Source organism: Orcinus orca, chromosome 11 (assembly GCF_937001465.1).
Source record: "Orcinus orca chromosome 11, mOrcOrc1.1, whole genome shotgun sequence".
NCBI classification, from domain to species: Eukaryota; Metazoa; Chordata; class Mammalia; order Artiodactyla; family Delphinidae; genus Orcinus; species Orcinus orca.
In genome coordinates this window covers 34,816,888-34,834,783 of record NC_064569.1, presented here as the reverse complement: position 1 = coordinate 34,834,783, position 17,896 = coordinate 34,816,888, and the positions used below count along the sequence as shown (strand labels likewise).

At 35.5% G+C, this 17,896-nt stretch overlaps 1 protein-coding gene across 12 annotated transcripts in view; it reads left to right on the top strand.

Annotated features, from left to right (window-relative positions):
- Positions 1-16,114, top strand: part of PUS7L (pseudouridine synthase 7 like) — a 39,393-nt gene extending 23,279 nt beyond the window's left edge. For 5 of the 12 annotated variants that reach the window (XM_049694049.1, XM_049694054.1, XM_033436521.2 and 2 more), the window contains 4 exons: positions 1,747-1,800; positions 3,597-6,305; positions 13,918-14,401; positions 15,665-16,114. In XM_049694049.1, coding sequence (XP_049550006.1) covers positions 1,747-1,800; positions 3,597-3,923 — 381 coding nt within the window. In that variant the 3' untranslated portion in view covers positions 3,924-6,305; positions 13,918-14,401; positions 15,665-16,114. Of the gene's footprint in view, positions 1-1,746; positions 1,801-3,596; positions 6,306-9,567; positions 14,402-15,664 lie in introns of all 12 variants that reach the window. The other 7 variants (XM_049694052.1, XM_049694050.1, XM_049694051.1 and 4 more) reach the window with 7 other exon arrangements.
- The last annotated feature ends 1,782 nt before the right edge of the window (positions 16,115-17,896 follow it).

Sequence of the window (17,896 nt, the reverse complement as noted above, 5' to 3'; positions counted from 1 at the left end):
AAAAAAGCACAAGTTTTTTAGCACCTTTCAGAAAACATGTCCGTTTAAATATTACCTAGGCAACACATTATTTAGTAGGTCAGCCATTTCTAATTCAGATTTTCAGAAATTAAAGGTTACTTTGACAAAATATAACAATAATCTCTGAAATGCATGTGTCTTATACGACTTCTTTGTTCCATGTAACATTTGCACGGATAGTTTTGTGATCAGGATTGAATCTGCTTTTCTTTCAGGAGATGTAGTAGAAAAGAGAATATTTTCTCCTTTACGTTTTGCAGAGTTTCCTTTTATTAGCAGCAAAAAGTGTCTATATTTTTAAGATCAATCATTTATACTTTATTAGTTAGCACTGAGAAAAGAAAAGGCAGGAACTGGAGTCTCAAGACGTAAAATATGTATAACTGAATCACTTTGCTGTACACCTGAAACTAACACAGCATTGTTAATCAACTCTGCTCCAATATAAAATAAAAAGTTAAAGAAAAAAACCAAAATAAAACCAAAAAAAGACATAAAATAAGAAAAGGAAAAAGACAAACTAATATTTCTAATAAATGGTATATAGAACATGTCATGTGCATCTACATTAAAAATTGTAGGAAACTGAGTCCCTTTTTGATAGAATTACTAGGACTACCTATATATCTTAATTTCAAGTGACTTGGCAGATTGTCGTATAGTTTTTTTGTGAACAAGATGGAGAAATGTGAGTTAGACCATGAGAATGGTGAATTCATCTTTGCAGAGCAGCCATACAGCAAAATCATGTTCGTTAATTTATTGATTGATATCAAGCTGGAGGGAGTTCTCTAAAGACAAAACATGGTACTCTGTACTTGACCATGTTTGTTCAGTATTTTCATAAATTACTTAAATTGCAGCATTGTAGGTATGCTTATGAATTTGTGAAAGACAAAAAGCTGGAAGTAATGATGCAAGAGAGATCATAGCCCCATGTATTTGGTCAGATCACATCTGGAGTGTTATGTCCATTTCTGAGTGCAGCAGTTAAAATGGGTTATTTACATGTAAACAAACAAATAAACCCAAAATGGAAAAACAAAAAAGGAGAGACATTATTGATAAGAGTAGGGAGAATTGGGAAAGCAAGCAGGTTTAGAGAAGATCTAGACATTGTATTATATGATGAATGCTTTAGGAAAATGAGGCTGTTGTAATCCTCATGGAATGATGACAGCTGCCTTTATACTTGAGCTTTCATGTGCCCGAGAAATCAGAATTATTCTCTGTCCTAGAGCAACATTTCTCAAACATAGCTTATCACTCACCTCTTTTTTTTTTGCCTCGTATGTGTGACACCTATTACTAGTCTATGAAACGCATTTTGAGAAGCACTACTTCTCATAGATTATTATGACATTTTTTAGGGACAGAGGTTGGGTGGTCTCACAGAGGCAGATTCTTGATTCAGCATAGTAAGAAAAAACAACTTTGCAGTTTAGAAAAAGATCGTTGGTAACTGAGGTGAATGTGTTGTTTCAGAGTGTTAGCTGCCCAACATTCTCCGTGTATTTCCATGGAGTTATCAGGGTTTAAAGCAGGAAGAATCATTCTAATTTTTAAGTAGTCTACTCCTCTGGAAAGAAATTGTGAAAAGGTCTTGTTTGGGTATGTGTACATTCAGCTAAGGAGTCAAATTGTACATAACAGAGTTAGGGAAAATTGAGGGAATTTGGAACATTTGAAAATCATCTGTATTTTCATCATGTTTTTAAAAAATAGGTTCATCTAGTAACTGAAGAAGAGGAATCAGCTAATACATATGCAATACATCAGGTAAACGTGCTTAAAAATTAGTATCATTTAGGGCTTCCCTGGTGGCGCAGTGGTTGAGAGTCCGCCTGCCGATGCAGGGGACACGGGTTCGTGCCCCGGTCCGGGAAGATCCCACATGCCGCGGAGCGGCTGGGCCCATGAGCCATGGCCACTGGGCCTGCGCGTCCGGAGCCTGTGCTCCGCAACGGGAGAGGCCACAACAGTGAGAGGCCCGTGTAACACAAAAAAAAAAAAAAAAAAAAAAAATTAGTATCATTTAGATCTAAATGTACACATTGTGCCCAAAAGACAATATATATTAACCAGTTCCCTTCCTTGCTCCTTTTTTACCACTTTTAATTCAGTTATAATTTATATAATAAAATTCACTCTTCTCAGTTTACAGTTCTGCAAGTTTTGATATACATATAAAGTCATATGACCACCACAAAAATCAAGATAAAGAACAGTTTCATGTCTCCCCCAAACTTCCTGTGCCCCTTTGTAGTCACCCCCCCACCCCTGCCCCAGCCCTGACTCAGCTCTTTTCTGTTCTATGGTTTTGCCTTTGAAAGAGTATCATAGAAATGGAATCATATAGTTCATGGCCTTTTGTGTCTGGCTTCTTTCAGTGAGCATAACGAATATGAAATTCAGTCACGTTGTGTGTATTTGAGTTTTTTACCTTGTTCCTTTTTCTGACTACCTTTTGGCTGTGTTGGGTCTTCCTTGCTGTGTGCGGCTTTTCTCTAGTTGTGGCGAGCGGGGTCTACTCTTCGTTGCGGTGCACGGGCTTCTCATTGCAGTGGCTTCTCATTGCGGAGCACAGGCTCAAGGCACGTGGGCTTCAGTAGTTGTGGCACGTGGCTCGGTAGTTGTGGTTTGTGGGCTCTAGAGCGCAGGCTCAGTAGTTGTGGCTCATGGGCTTAGTTGCTCCACGGCATGTGGGATCTTCCCGGACCGGGGCTCGAACCCATGTCCCCTGCATTGGCAGGCGGATTCTTAACCACTGTGCCACCAGAGAAGCCCCATGTTTTTAAATAAGTAAGAGAAATGTAAAATTATCAGCCAAAATACCAGTTACGTGATTGAGTAGTAAAGGTTATTCTTTGTGTTCCAGAAAGAATATGCATTTAGGATTGTATAACTGCACAAAGATGAAGTCTGTTGGCTAATTAAGTGTACCTCAACTTCTTGTTTCATCTCTTCTACATTAACAGCAGTTTGTCTAATAATATCCGACTTGAGTTGGTTGCCTTGGTAATTGAGTCTTTTTTTTTTTTAGATATACCACGTAAACACAATATTTATTTAGTTAGTTATTATCATTATTTATTTATTTTTGGCTGCACTGGGTCTTTGTCGCAGTGTGTGGGCTTCTCTAGTTGTGGCATGAGGGTTCCAGAGTGCGTGGGCTCTGTAGTTTGCGACACGAGGGCTCTCTTGTTGAGGCATGCAAGCTTGGTAGTTGTGGTGTGGGCTTAGTTGCTCTGCGGCATGTGGGATCTTAGTTCCCCGACCAGGAATCGAACCTGTGTCTCTTACATTGTAAGGCGGATTCTTAACCACTGGACCACCAGGGAAGTCCTTTAAGAGTCCTTCTTGATTTTAGTTGGCTCTTCTCTTTTCTGGGCAGCGTTAAAAAGAATCAAAGTAGTGTAATACTCAATAGCATGTTTTAGGCTGATTGTAATGTTGATATCCTGAGTCTGTTTTTACAGATCCAGGTCCCAGTCATGAAAGTAAATTTAAAATATGATCAAATGTTTTTCCGAAGCCTGTTTCACGTATCTTTTATTTTCCCTTTCATCGCACAGGTGGTTCTTCCAGTGCTTGGATACAATATTCAGTACCCAAAGAACAAACTAGGGAAGTGGTACCAGGAAGTACTCAGCAGAGATGGACTACAGACATGTAGATTTAAAATACCTACTCTGAAACTGAATGTTCCAGGATGCTATAGAAAGATTTTGAAACATCCCTGTAATCTCTCATACCAACTAATAGAAGAACATGATATTGATGTCACGAAGGAAGGTTCCCACATCGATGAAGCAACTTTATCTCTTTTGATCTCTTTTGATCTTGACGCTTCGTGTTATGCTACCGTTTGTCTGAGGGAAATAATGAAGCATGACTTTTAAAACTGATCCCCTTAATATAATCATGTATGTGCCACTTTTTAAAGGAAAGGGAGCTAAAGTTTCTTGGGCATCTACCATGTGCTAGGAGCATTATAACTGTTATCTCCTTTAATTACACAACATCCTGATGAAGTAGGAATTTGATACTTACATTCCAGAGGACGGATAGCTAGTAAGTGGCAGCATCTGAGTTGAAGACTCCAAAGCCTTTGTTCTTTCTATTATCTAATATCTCAGTGACCTTTAGTCTGTGCTATAAAAGTTAGTCTTTCTGGACTGTTAGGAGCATATAATACTGCAGGATGACATTAAAGAAGATAACATTAAAGAAAAACATTTTTGGAGTAATGTTTATATCCTCAAGCTCCTTGCTTAGAACGTAGATGAAACTAGGTTGTAATGAAAACAGGGTTGGAAAGATAGATGAAGCATTTTGTTAATTATTGCCATTCTCTCCTATTTTTGAAATTATTGATCAGAACAGTACATTAGGAAAATATAATCCCTCTATTTATGATAGCTACCCCAGGGTAGTTTACCCCTTTATGAGGTAAATAATCTTTGATGAAGATTGAAATAAAATTTTTCCTACAGTTTCTTTATCTTGACATATATTGACCCTCCACTTTTTTGTTATTTTTGTTCTATCATCTAAAGCATAAATTTTTAGAGTCAGGCTGATCTGTGCTCAGACTCCAGCTCTGACGCTTACTAGTGACTGAGTGTTATTGATTCTCTTTGAGGCTCATTTAAGGAATCAAGATAGCACCAGTCTCATAAGCAGCAAACAATAGAATTATCTCCACCTTTTTACGTTGCTGGAGGAAGAAATACATTTTACCCATTTCGAAAATTCTGTATTTGTTGGTTTAACTACCCCACATCACAAACTATCCTTATCTACTTTACGTCAGGTACATTTGGGGGGAAATGGGATATACTGATTGGGAAAATCTGAGCATTCTTTTATTGCTGGTAGCACTACATAATGACTTAAAAAGCTGTCAAGAGTATTATATATTAGTAATGTGGCACTTTTATATACTTAAGTCAGTCAAACCATTTTGGGTATATTAGCATAAGGAAATAAAATTCCAAAGAAGGAAAAAAACTGTTTGCAATGCAAAATTTGCTTAGTGCAGTATTCCTATATATATAGAAAGAAATTAGAAACAGTTTGGAAGTCCAGCATTAGCTAACTAAAAGTAAAATGAGATGTAACAACTTGATGGCAAAACATTTAGTTATTAAAGTTGATGATGAAGGTTTTAGGTATGTGAGAAAATGTTGCCCCACAAAACCACGTATATATATATTTAACCATATATATAAAACACAAATGCAGTATATACACTGCATGCAGCTTTTACACAGGAGAGGCACTTTAGCATAGTGATTAAAAGCTTAGATACTGGGGACAGACTCCCCTAGTTTGAAGCTTGCCTCTGCCACTTAGAGCAGTGTGGCCTTGGACAAGTTGTTTAAGCTTTGTGGGTTTCAGTTTCAACATCTATAAAACAGGGATGATAATAAACCTACCTCTTAGGATTATTGTGATGATTTGCCGAGTTAATATATGTAAAGCAGCTTAGAAACGTGCCTAGCATTTAGTGATTGTTAAATCAATGTCCACAGATGCAAGTTAGGAAGGGAACAGAAAAAAATGAAAATGCCATTCTGTTAAGATCGTAGAATGTTTGGAATTTTTTTAATACTAGAAAGTTCCTCTTTTGTCTTTATATATTTTAATAATAAACAAATTCAGGACACAAAACTTTCAGATTGTGGTACCATGGATTTTAAAAATTACTTTTATTGCCTTAATATTTTATCGAAAATGAAATGATGCTATATTAAATAGTAAAAAAATTTAGAAATGATGTTTTAACTTTATTTTATATGATAAATTATATCCTATAAATGTAATCAGAAAGTGAATTACTAAATAATTAAATCCCAGTTTTCTTTTAATCATTGGGTAGCAATTAGAAAATACGAAATCATTAAAAATGTGCCATCATTGATAGTATTTTCTTTGCCTGTAGATGGCACTATAATTTTAGGTATCTTTCTAATTTATTTATTTAGTACTTTGGCCCTGTGTAAAGAAAGGTATCACTAAAGTTATTTCAGGTCACCATAAAATGTATTCAGATACTGTTCATGTGAAAAATTATTTTATATACTAATAATATTTGCCACGTTAATTTTTTTTTTTTTCAGTAAGGACTTGAATAGACTTTGGACCAAATGATGAGCAGTCACCTAAGTTTTTGCAGTTTTTCTGGAGCATTTCAGGCTTTCAGAAGAAGAATCTTTGGATTAGCTTTAATTTTCAGCGTTGCATTTGAAACTGAGCAATAGTGCCTCAGGATTACTAAGGTAAAACAAATGGAGGTCTTTTTATTAAGATAAAAACACTTGGACTTTTGTAAGTTGTAATAAACTGAAGTCATATGCAACTTTGATCCAAGTAACATTTTTTCTGAGTGTTGTGCCACTCCTCTCATTGTAATCCATGTACCCACCCTGTAGGTGAGTAGTGTTTTACCTGTTTTTGCAAATGAGAAAATATTTGAGTGGTTTACTGACCTATTCAAGGTCAAACAAGATGCTATTTGGGAACTTGATTATGCTTCCTAGAGCAGTACTGCTTTCATCTACCTAATATTTGCCTTCTGAAAACAAAATTTTTGGTTAATAATTTCTATTTCTACCAACTTATTTCTTGATATCGATTAATAGGCATATTGGAGCAGGTCTTGAGAGAAACGAGATTCCTTTTGAAGTTTTGAAACCAAAATAAAAGCAAAGGAGATCGTTTAGGAAATTTCCAAAGCATTTTGCGGTATTTTCCAGGACATTTTGGGACTTGTATCTCAATGATGGGCAACATCATTATAGGTTATAGAGGGTTACTTTAGATGATACCTGGTACAATATTAAATATCATTGAAAAAGTACAGTGAGAGGATTGTTTATCCCCCCCCCATACTCTTTTAATCTCTTAATCAACCATTCTGTTTAAGACAAGGAGAAAGCTGGCTGAAATGAGTTTACATATGTCACTTGCTGGATTTACCTTTTTAACAGAGATTGTGCAGGCCTGAGGCTCAGGAATACCAGCAAGCAACAATATCTAACTAGAATTTCATAATACTGCTTTGTTTTATTGAGTTTATTTTTCTAGTTACCTTTTTTATGGCAAATAATCTTGGTTTTCAACTTATGTGATGTTTCTTGCAAAAATAAATTTTAAAATGAGGAACTCAGTGTAAAGGTAATAAGGAACTACTAGTATAGATATAACAGTAATTATGACAGCAGTACATGAATGATTGAAGTTTGAGAAATAGTGAGAGTGCCTGAACTCAGAGAGTGCCTCTACCACTGCAGTAGGGTGTCCCTTTAGTAACCCACTGAATTTCTCTGTTGTGATCTCAGGTGTGAAGTAATGTTAGTAATCATTTTTCAGTCCAGGACTGTACTGCATCAAACAAAATAATGAAAAATACACAAATGCAAGATACTATGAACACAAGTACTAATGATCACATGCCATATCTTAAAATTTCACTGATAGGGATTTTCTTTTAGAAAATCTTATGAAACACCAAGAACAGTGCCCAGCACCTAGTAAATTCTCGATAAGTGTCAGCTTGTGTTATTATAGTTAATATTACTTTACTGTACTCTCTGATGAAAGTTTTACAGTTGAATGGTTAATGAATTTCCCTTGAGATCTGATCTGACTCTATCTTAGCATAAAGTAATTACAGTTCAGCACACTTTTATTTATTTTTTTGTAAGTGGAAAGAACTACGTATTTCTAAATCTGGGAATTCAGCAGTTCATTCAAATTTAGATCTTTAAGAAACTATCTAGGTCAGTGTGCCTCAATATTTTCCACCTGGGAACTACCCTTAAGAGACCAAGAAGAAACGAAGCTGCATATAACAGTGCAGAATTTTCTTGTGTTAATGTCAGGATAGGAGAAGAGGTTGGAGGGAGACATAGGGAGTAAGAGAAATAGGACTTTTCATTTTTTTCTTTATTTACTTCTGAAATGTTTGGGTATTTAAATAAGAATACATTTGTATATTAATTTTGCAATTAATTAAAGAATACTGAAGCTTCAGAGAGGGTAAGGTAAGGGAACTGATGGATTATGATTGCATTTTTTTCAGAATGGTTCTGGTGGGTCATGCCAACATATTGCCAGAGAGAGAAATTTCTGCATTGTACATTTTAACAGTACTAATGGCGGTTAATATAAGTAAGGTTTAGTACCTGTGCTATGGATTTTGCTTTCAGATTCAGAAAGATTCTTACAAATAGCTTGATGTCTCATGGTACTGTTTTAATCTTTTTTTTTCCTAAGCCCTTCTGCTTTACATATTTCTGATAAGCCACAAAGCAATGCCAAATATATGACATAATAATCCACAGACATTTGAGTGCCCCTAAGTTAAAGGCACTCTGTAAGATGCTATGGGGAAAGACAAACAGATAATATCCCTGACTTTGAGGGATTAACAGTGTTATGTCCTTGAAGATATCATTTTATTTGAAATGCCGTCTGGAAAAAGAGTATACAGACCACTAGATGGCGAAGGGAAAAACAAGCAGCGTCTTTGCATTTCACTTATGGCTCACTGTATGACGAATAATAGGTTTCTTGACCTCTCAGCACCTCATTCTGAATCTTTAAATGATACCTATATTAGCATCTCCACGCATTTTGAGATCTCCTCTTAAAATATGCTTTGAAGTATTCAGTCTAAATGCTTCTTTCTCGAAAGCTATAGTTTAAAGAATGGGAAATGGTGTTAGCAGAGTTAATCTTGTGTAATTTCAGTGTGGGTTGTCAGGAATACCTTTAAGTAAAGAAAATGACTCTAATCTTCTTAAGCAATTCGTTTTCTCAGCAACTGGGAGGCAGGAGCTAATTTACTCTGCCTGTGTACACAGGCCTGTCTTATTAAAGGAAAATTTTACTCATGGAGAGAAGTCACAATACCCATGAAATTATTTATATTTAGACATTGGAAAATGTGGCAAAATATAAGAAACATTAAATTGTCTTTTCTGTATCAGTTTCCTTCCTAAATACCCAACTCAATTACCAATATTTTCTGTTACAAAGAGGAAATTTAATCATGGAGTTGAAACAAGAGCCATTTGGTTGTTTTTAAAGGGAGGAGAACAAAGAGCTGGTCACTCACTCCTTAGCTGAGGGTGTTTGAGCAGCAAGATGGGTGGAGAGTGGAGAGGGTTAGGGACTTAGTTCATTATGCTTTGATTCCAAGTCACCCTTTTCTGATAAGCCTTACTGGCATTTTCTTAGACTGGTTATGTCAGGATTCTGAAGCTTTCACTACAATAGGGTGTTAATCTTAGCTGATTACTGTTCCCATCCCCACCCCTGGTCATAAAGGACTAGTGTTCTTTTCTGGAAAGGGAAGATGAAGACTCTTTCTATAAATAACCTTTATAGTTTCTTTAGGTTATACTAAAATGTGGTGGTTTTTTTTTTTTTGCATATGATTTTCAAAAGGAAACTAATTTTTCCATAAAATATCTTAAGGGAAATCTAATAGATTTTATGGTATGTAAATAATAGCAATGCACTTTTCACATTTAGGAACCAATAGAAGAACCAGGAAGCAGTTATTCTGAATTCAAAGAACATTCTTCCAAGGCATTGAAAGAGAAAACTTTAATTTCAAAGTGAAGCATTTGATGGTTGTGTTTTTAATGTACATATTCTCTCTCGTTTTGATTGTTGCGATAATTTTCTAACTGACCACCCCCATTCTTCACTCTAACTGGTCTATCTTTGTATATATACTCATGTCAGTTACCGCTCCCCCCCCCACCAAAAAAAAAGTAGAAATCTGATCCTGTCATTGTGTTGAGACCATATAACATTTCAGGGGCTTCCCAGTACCTATGGAATGAAAGTGCAGATTCCTAAACACAGCACATGTAGACATGTACAGCATGGTTTCAGATTATCTTCCAAATGTCATCTGCCTCTTACTCTCTAATACATACCTTTTGGTTAAGTTCTGTTTGCTCCTTGCCAAATATAGCAAGTTTTCCCATGTTTTGTACCTCAACCTCCCATTCTCCATGGCAGAAAGTCCTCTCTGTTTAGGTTAAATAAATGTCTTGTCTGTGAAATCTGTGTTCTCATAACACTCATACTGTTCATATCATGTTATACTTATTTGATTGAATATCTGGCTCATCTACTACTAACTATTTAAGGGCATTCTTCTTTATACCTCAGGTACCCATCAGTGCCTGACATGTAGTAGGCTTAAAAATGCTGAATGAATACCACAAACACACCTTAGTAAAGTTACTTGGTAAATATATGTATCTCAGGAAAGTTCTAAAATAGCCTTTTACCCTCACAGAAAGTTTAGAGTATTAGAATTGGAACTCATTATAATGCCTTTCCACTTTTACATGAATTGCCAAAATAATTTTAATGGTTTCATCTTTGTCATCACTACCTGAAAAATGCCTACTTTTGATTTAAATATTAAATGCATTGTAGAATTTCACTTAACAACTCAGAACAAGCTGTCAGGGAATATAACCATTCTCATGTTACAAATGAAGATTCTAGGGCTTGAAGAGGTTAAGTAGCGCTTACCCTAGGTTGCAAAGAGAGTTTACCCTAGCTCTTTTTGTTTTCAAGGCCCATGGTGATAACTACTTTGCTCTGCTGATTCCTAATGCAAAATGCCTCAGTTCACTTTGCTTAACTAGTGATTATTTAATTTCTGCCCATCTCTGAATTTACCTGTATATTTCTAGTACTTTATGACATTAAGGCAACCTGGGGGAAGACTCACTAAGTGACAAAATGATAATGGCTGTTAATCATTGGGCACTATGTGCTTAGCATTTTACATCTTACCAATAAGTACTTACCTGTGGGATAAGTACCATTACTTTTATTTTATAGATGAGGACACAGAGATAGAGTTTAAGAATTAAGAACCTTGAGAAGGGTGAAACACGGAGCCAGAGCTGAAACTCAGATGCTTTTTCTTACAGAATCCAGAGACTCTTAAGCCATGAACTTGGTTTGAAATTAAGTGGTAGTGACTCCGGTCATGTCACAGAGCCAACACAAATGTTCTCTTGAGGAAGTTGCATTCATCCCAGGTTTCCCATACATGTTCAAAGACAGTAAGCAGCACAGAAAAAAAAAAAAGCAAGGCATCATGATAAGTGTCAGCAAAAACAAAAGACAATATAAATAGACCTGCAGGACTTCAGAATAATAGACATGGACTTCATGTTAACTATTTTTAAAGAAGTAAGAGATGACCTTGAAAATCTGCAGGAAACAAGAAGCTACAACACAATCTAGTATATTTGAAAAAGAACCAACAGACTTTCTAGAAGTGAAAATGTAGTAATCAAAACTTAAAACTCATGAGTTTAATAACATTACACAAAATTGAAAGCAAATTAGTAAGTTGGGCCCAAAAAAATCCAGAAAGGAGCAATGAGATTTTAAAAAATTACAGAGATGAGACATGGAGGATAGAGTGAGAAAATTCAAAATACATTTAATTAGAATCTGAAGGAAAGGAGAAAGAATAAGGTAAAGGCAATAGTTGAACAGATAGTGGCTGAGAGTTATCTGGAACTAATAAGACACTAAAATACAGATTTCAGAAGTCCAATGAATCCCCAGTAGTGTAAATAATAATAAAGCCAGATTGAGATACATCATAGTGAATATGCAGCACATCAGTAATAAAAAGAAAAATCTTAAAAGCAGCTGGGTAAAGATTATTCTCAGGGTGTGTGATAGCTTACTCTCCAGAGCAACAATGGAATATAATGAAATAATTGAGAAAGTTTACAACTAAGTACTGACTCTCACCAGAGGAAATTAGAACAAAAACAAGCTTCAGGCAGAAGGTAGAGGATCTCAAATCAAAAGCCTAAGGTGGAGGAATGAATGATGAACAGGAAAAGTGGTAAATATAAACAAACATTGCCTTGATAAAATGATAATATCCGCAATATCTTGTGGGTTAAATAAGGATGATAAATTAAAACATAGCACCTGGGAGGGAACTAAAAGGGGTTAATGATCTAAGGTGGTATTAGCTGTAAAAAAGGATAAACATTGATTCATTTTAATCTTTGATAAATTGGAACGGTGTGGTATGATATCTATAATACTAAAAGAATGAAAACGGTTATAACATCCAAACTTGGTGCAGGATGATTGCTCTAACAATGTGTTCCCTACAGGTTAGAGTTTTGTGATTAGTTTGATATACTTGATAACAGACATTTGATTCAATACAAGAATCATTTCCATTGTCATGAAAAATTTTAACATTGAATATTTCAAGAAGAATAGGAAGAGTTAGCTTCTTCAAACATAATTTCAAGTGTTGTAAATTTTGAATGATTGTAAAAAAAAGATTTAAAATTTTTCCCACAAAATTTTATGCAGTTATGTATATATAGTATTTACTATTTTCTAGGTATTGTCACAAACACTTATTCTCTTAATGATAAGTTTTGACCAGGTGTGCAGATGTTGCTACTTCACACAAAAAATCCATGATTAAAACATTATGGTCAGAGAAGCAAGCTCAAATTTCTTATTAAAATTTTGAAAATACTTTATTTTGAAACTTCATATGTATTCAGTATTTAATATCTTCCGTAGTAGGTCTGTTTTATTTTTCTTATCATAATTATATAAAAGCAATATTGTTTTTCACTAACTCATACCCCTGAATTCTTTCCAGCCTACATTAGTGTGATACAAATATCATTTTCTGCATGTGAGGAAAGAGGCTGGAGAACACTACATTATATAGAGCCAGATAGAGTGGAGGAGAGTATGATCATTCTGCATTCTGCATTTTTAAGACTATATTAAAAACAAAAAAATATTAGAAAATACATGCATAATAAATATGACTACTCATATTTATTTCCTTGTGTGTTTCTCCTTTACTTTTCTTTCTTTTTTGTTCATGCCCCCATGCTCTCAGTCTGCATTTGACAACTGACTTGATCAGTTCCATAGCCACAAAAAGTCATAAGTAGTTGGCTTCATAAAATACTTCTGTGACCTTTGTACTGATGGTTTCTAGTGTTCCCAGAAGAAAACTCACTAGGAGCCAGCCTTCAACTTCAATGCCTACTCTAATTTCACAGTGAAATATATCCTTGTACTTATAACCCCCTCCTTGCTCATCTAACTCTGCTAGGTATTCTTCTCCATGTTTTAATGCTCCAAGGAAAACTGGGGGGCTACCTTAGAATTTTCTCTGCCTATTTCTGGAGTGTTAGAATGCTTATTTTTATCATAGTCACTTTCTAGGTGACAAATCAAGTAAAGTATTTTGGCAATCAGCTTAATTGCTCTAGTAATTGCAGTGGAATAGAATTTCTCCTAATAGGAGCTATTAGGAAATATTCCACATGTGTTTAATAAGACAAATTAGAGAACTTAACATTTAAATCCTTGGTTACTGTTTTTATAATTGAGTTTAATGTCATCCAAGAGACAATAAGTCTTATAAGTCTTAAACTTAGGTCTCTGGTCTAAACACCTTCAGGTGACTTGTGATATGAATGTGGTTGTGCAAGTGGGCTTTTACCCCTTTTCCTGAATGGAAATCATATAAGAGCAATAAGGAAAACAGCATTTTTTTTAAACCAGCAAACGATATGATAAGCAAATTTTAAGTGCATGTAAGAACTGCCAAGAGCAGCTGAGACCTGAAAAAGGTTGCATGGTAGGATGTGGGGAAAAAAGTGGCAAGAGGGTTCAGTAACAGCAGATCTCAGAAGCAGCGAGAAAGGCTTTTCCTAAATATGACAGGTCTACCCTGAAAAGAAAATTTTGGTAGGTAAGGCTGGTGGCAAAAACACTGCCAAACATGGTTTGAGGCCAAACGAAGCATCTCAAATAATGATGTTGTATTTGTAGGAAACAGAAGAGAGCATCTTTGAGTTATAAATCATGGAAGATTATCCTGGCCTCTCCCACCTAACCAAGAACCTCCTGCAAATAGCTGGCCCAGGAAAATTCAAGTCATTCAACAATGAGTAGCAAAGGAAACTGGCACACTCTCAACACAAAGATAAACATGTGGGGAAAAAAGATAAAGTTGTGGAAAAGAGCAGCAAAATTTACCAACAGCCTGCAAAAAGGTGACCATGAAGATAAAAATTGTGACACGCTTTTATTTTATTTTTTGGTAAAGAAATCACTTCTGTGAAAGAAGACAAAGAAATGGAAGAAGAAAGAAAACGTAGGAAATATAACACAAGATAAAGGAGGGAGGAGAGGAAACCTGAGACAGCAGATTTCAAGAAAGGTGCAGAAGGCAGAACCGTCAGAGAAATGAAGATGAAATTGAAGCAAGCACAAAAAGCAGTAGACAATGAGAAGAATACAAGGGACGAAAAAGGTAAGGAGAACTAAATTGAACTCTCCTAAATATTTGAAGATTTAAACACACACACACAAGAAATCAAAATATTAATGGTTAGGATGTAAAAGGATATAAAAGACCTTTGTGTTTGTGGAAACAAGAAAATCTGGGACAAAATAAAAATTATACTTTTCTATGGAATTATAAAATAGTCTTGGATGCAAGGAAGGCATGATGGACTGAGTACTGGGGTGAGATGAGTACTTCATAGTTAGCAGAGAACCATGTTAGCTTCCATATCTGAGGGTAGGTAAACACACCCTAACTAAAACTGGGCCAGCTGCAAAGCAACTCAACTCCTAGAGAGAATCAGAATAAACAGCTTTCCTTTCCAACAGCCAAATTAGGAAGACACTTGTACTGTTTGGGAAATAATTAAAATAATACTGATCCTTTATGCTTAATGTTGGCAATGAAATTTAAAACAATAAAACATTCAATGAAGCAAGAAAATGTGATCCATAATGAAGAGTAAACTTAATAGTGAAATATAGAACAGTTTCTCTTAAGATCAGAAAACAGGCAATGATGTCTGCACTCATCAATTCTGTTAGAGGTTCTAGCCACTAGGGTAAAGCAAGGAAAAGAAATTAAATGCATAAAGTTCGGAAAGGAAAAATTAAATTTTTATCTTTGGAAGACAATGTGATTTTATACATAGAAAATACAAAGGAATCTACAAGAAGAACAAAACAAACAGCTGGAACTAATAAATGATTTTAGCCAGTTCACAAACTACAAAGTCAATGTACAAAAGTCAACTTCATTTCTATATAATAGGGATGAATAATTGAACAATGGTATTTTAAAAACAATACTATTTACAATAGCATAAAACATGAAATATTTAGGAACATACTTAACAAAAGCTTACATGTCCTCTATACCATTGACACTAAAACATTTCTGGGAGAAGGAAAAAAAAAACCTAAGAAAATTGAGACATATGCTGTTCATTGACTGGAAGACTCAATATTGTTAAGATGTCAGTTCACCCCAAATCGGTATGTATATTTAATTAAATAACAAAACACAGCCAACTGTTTGTGTGAAAAATGGTACAAATGACTTGGAAAACTATTTAGCAGTTTTTCATATATTTAAACATACCCTACCATATGACTCAGCAATCCTATTCCTAAGTATTTATTTATCAAAGGTTAATGAAAAATACATCCACAAAAAATGTACAAAATGTTGTACAAAAATGTTCACAGTGACTTTATTTATTTATTTCAGCAACTGGAAACCACCCAAACGTCTATAAAAGGAAAATGGATGAAGAGATGGTGGTGTATTCAGGCAATAAAAGAAAAAATTTAAGATACATGCAACGGCATGATGAATATCAAAAATATTGTATTGCATGAGGGAAGCCAGGAACAAAAAGAGGACATGTGCTGTGATTCCATTTATATGAAATTCAAAAAAGGCAAAATAAATTGTGGTAATAAAAATTAGAACAGTTGTTGCTTCAGTGTGTATGTATGTACGGTGGGGGCGGAAGCAAGGGGAGTTGGATCTAAGGGCCGGAGGGGAAATTTTTGGGTGAAGGAAATATTCTACGTCTTGTTTGGGATGGGGTAAATGGATTTATAAATTTGTTAAAACTTGTTAGACTGTGTACACTTAAGATCTATATATTTCACTGTAGGTAGATTATACTTGAGTAAAATATTATAACGCATCTGTGGTAGCCATGGAACTCTTTCACTCAGATATTCCTTCAAAAATGACCCTGCGGGGCTTCCCTGGTGGCTCAGTGGTTCAGAGTCCGCCTGCCGATGCAGGGGACACAGGATCGTGCCCCGGTCCGGGAAGATCCCACAAGCCGAGCGGCTGGGCCTGTGAGCCATGACCGCTGAGCCTGCGCGTCTGGAGCCTGTGCTCCGCAACGGGAGAGGCCACAACAGTGAGAGGCCTGCGTACCGCCAAAAAAAAAAAAAAAATGACCCTGCCATATGGCGTGCTGTTAGCCTATAACCTCCAGCTGTAGCGTCTTCAGAATGTGCTGCAGCACTGGAGCTGACATGTTCTCTCTGCAACTCCAGCCAGTGGCTTGTTATGACATGGGTAGCAGAGCCTGGACGTTCTGCCCAAGGAGAGACCCCTCAATGGGCAGTCTTTGCTCTAGAGCTCTTGCTCCAGACTGGCCATAATGTTTTCAGAGCTGCACTAGTCTGAGGCTCTTGCTACCCAGCTGTCCTTGCTTTCTCCTCTCTTTTCTCAAGTTTCCCACCCATACCAGGGTCCAAATGCTTTTCCATCCTCCTTCTGCTTCGTCTCGCCTTTAGTTTCACAGGCATTATTCTTAGTGATCTCTTGCATATCTAACTCCATCTTGGCTTTGGACACAAACTTTCAATTAGAAAATAATCTGGGATAGAAATGAGAACCGAAATATGTCATATCAATACATTTATACTGGCTTAATTCCAGAAAAGTGTTTTTTTTCCAGAAAGAAATCACTTTTTATGCCTTTATGCTATATGCAACAAGTTCATCTAAAACAAATATATTTAATGGCTGAATATAAGGCTGTGAATAAAGGCAAATGCAAACAGAGAGTGGAAGTCATGGTCTTAATATCAAATTAGGAGGAATTTAAGCCAAAACACATCAAGAGGAGGAAATACTCATTTTGACAGCTCGAAGAGACATTTCAGATACAGATGACTTTAAAGGCATCTGACAAACTTAAGGATGAGGAGAGTAAGAGGAAATTTCCCCTGAAAACAAATATTTGAACATGTGAATCGTTCTAATTTAATTTAGTAAACCTATGTGGATGAGCCAAAAATATTAATTTATTTCATATATTCTTGTATCTAGCTCTCTCTTCAAAAAGTTATTTTCTTTACTAACCAAAATATGTGTTCTGTCTGAGAAACTTTATAACATCTTTTTAAATAGTTATCGATAATAATTTCCAAAGTAATTCAAATCCCTTCCTAGCATTTATCTCAGTTGAAACTTTATAAATTTATTTCTGTGATTACTTGCTTAATGTCTCTCTCACCATGCAATGAGATCCATGAAGGCAGGAACATTACTTTTTGTTGATTGGTTGGTTTACTTGTTTTATTACTGTATCCTCCACATCTTGCACAGTGTCTGGCACATAGTAGGTACTTAACAATTCTTATGAATGAATAAATGAACATAACAATAATATCAGTATAATTTCTTTTGAAGGACTACAGCTAAATTTATTCCTTCTGGATGCAAGTCTTTCTGGAAGTAGAGAGATGCTGTGCTCACTCATGGATTCATCTATTCATTCAACAAATATTTATTTACATGGCAGACACTATGCCAAGCATGGAATACACAGTGATAATAGGTGTATTTTTTATTTATAATTAAATAATTATATTTAATTATATAATAATATAATTCCTGCCCTTGAGGAGCTCACAGCCTGGTTGGTAACTGCTTAAGAACTTATTAATTCTCTACTTCTAATATTTT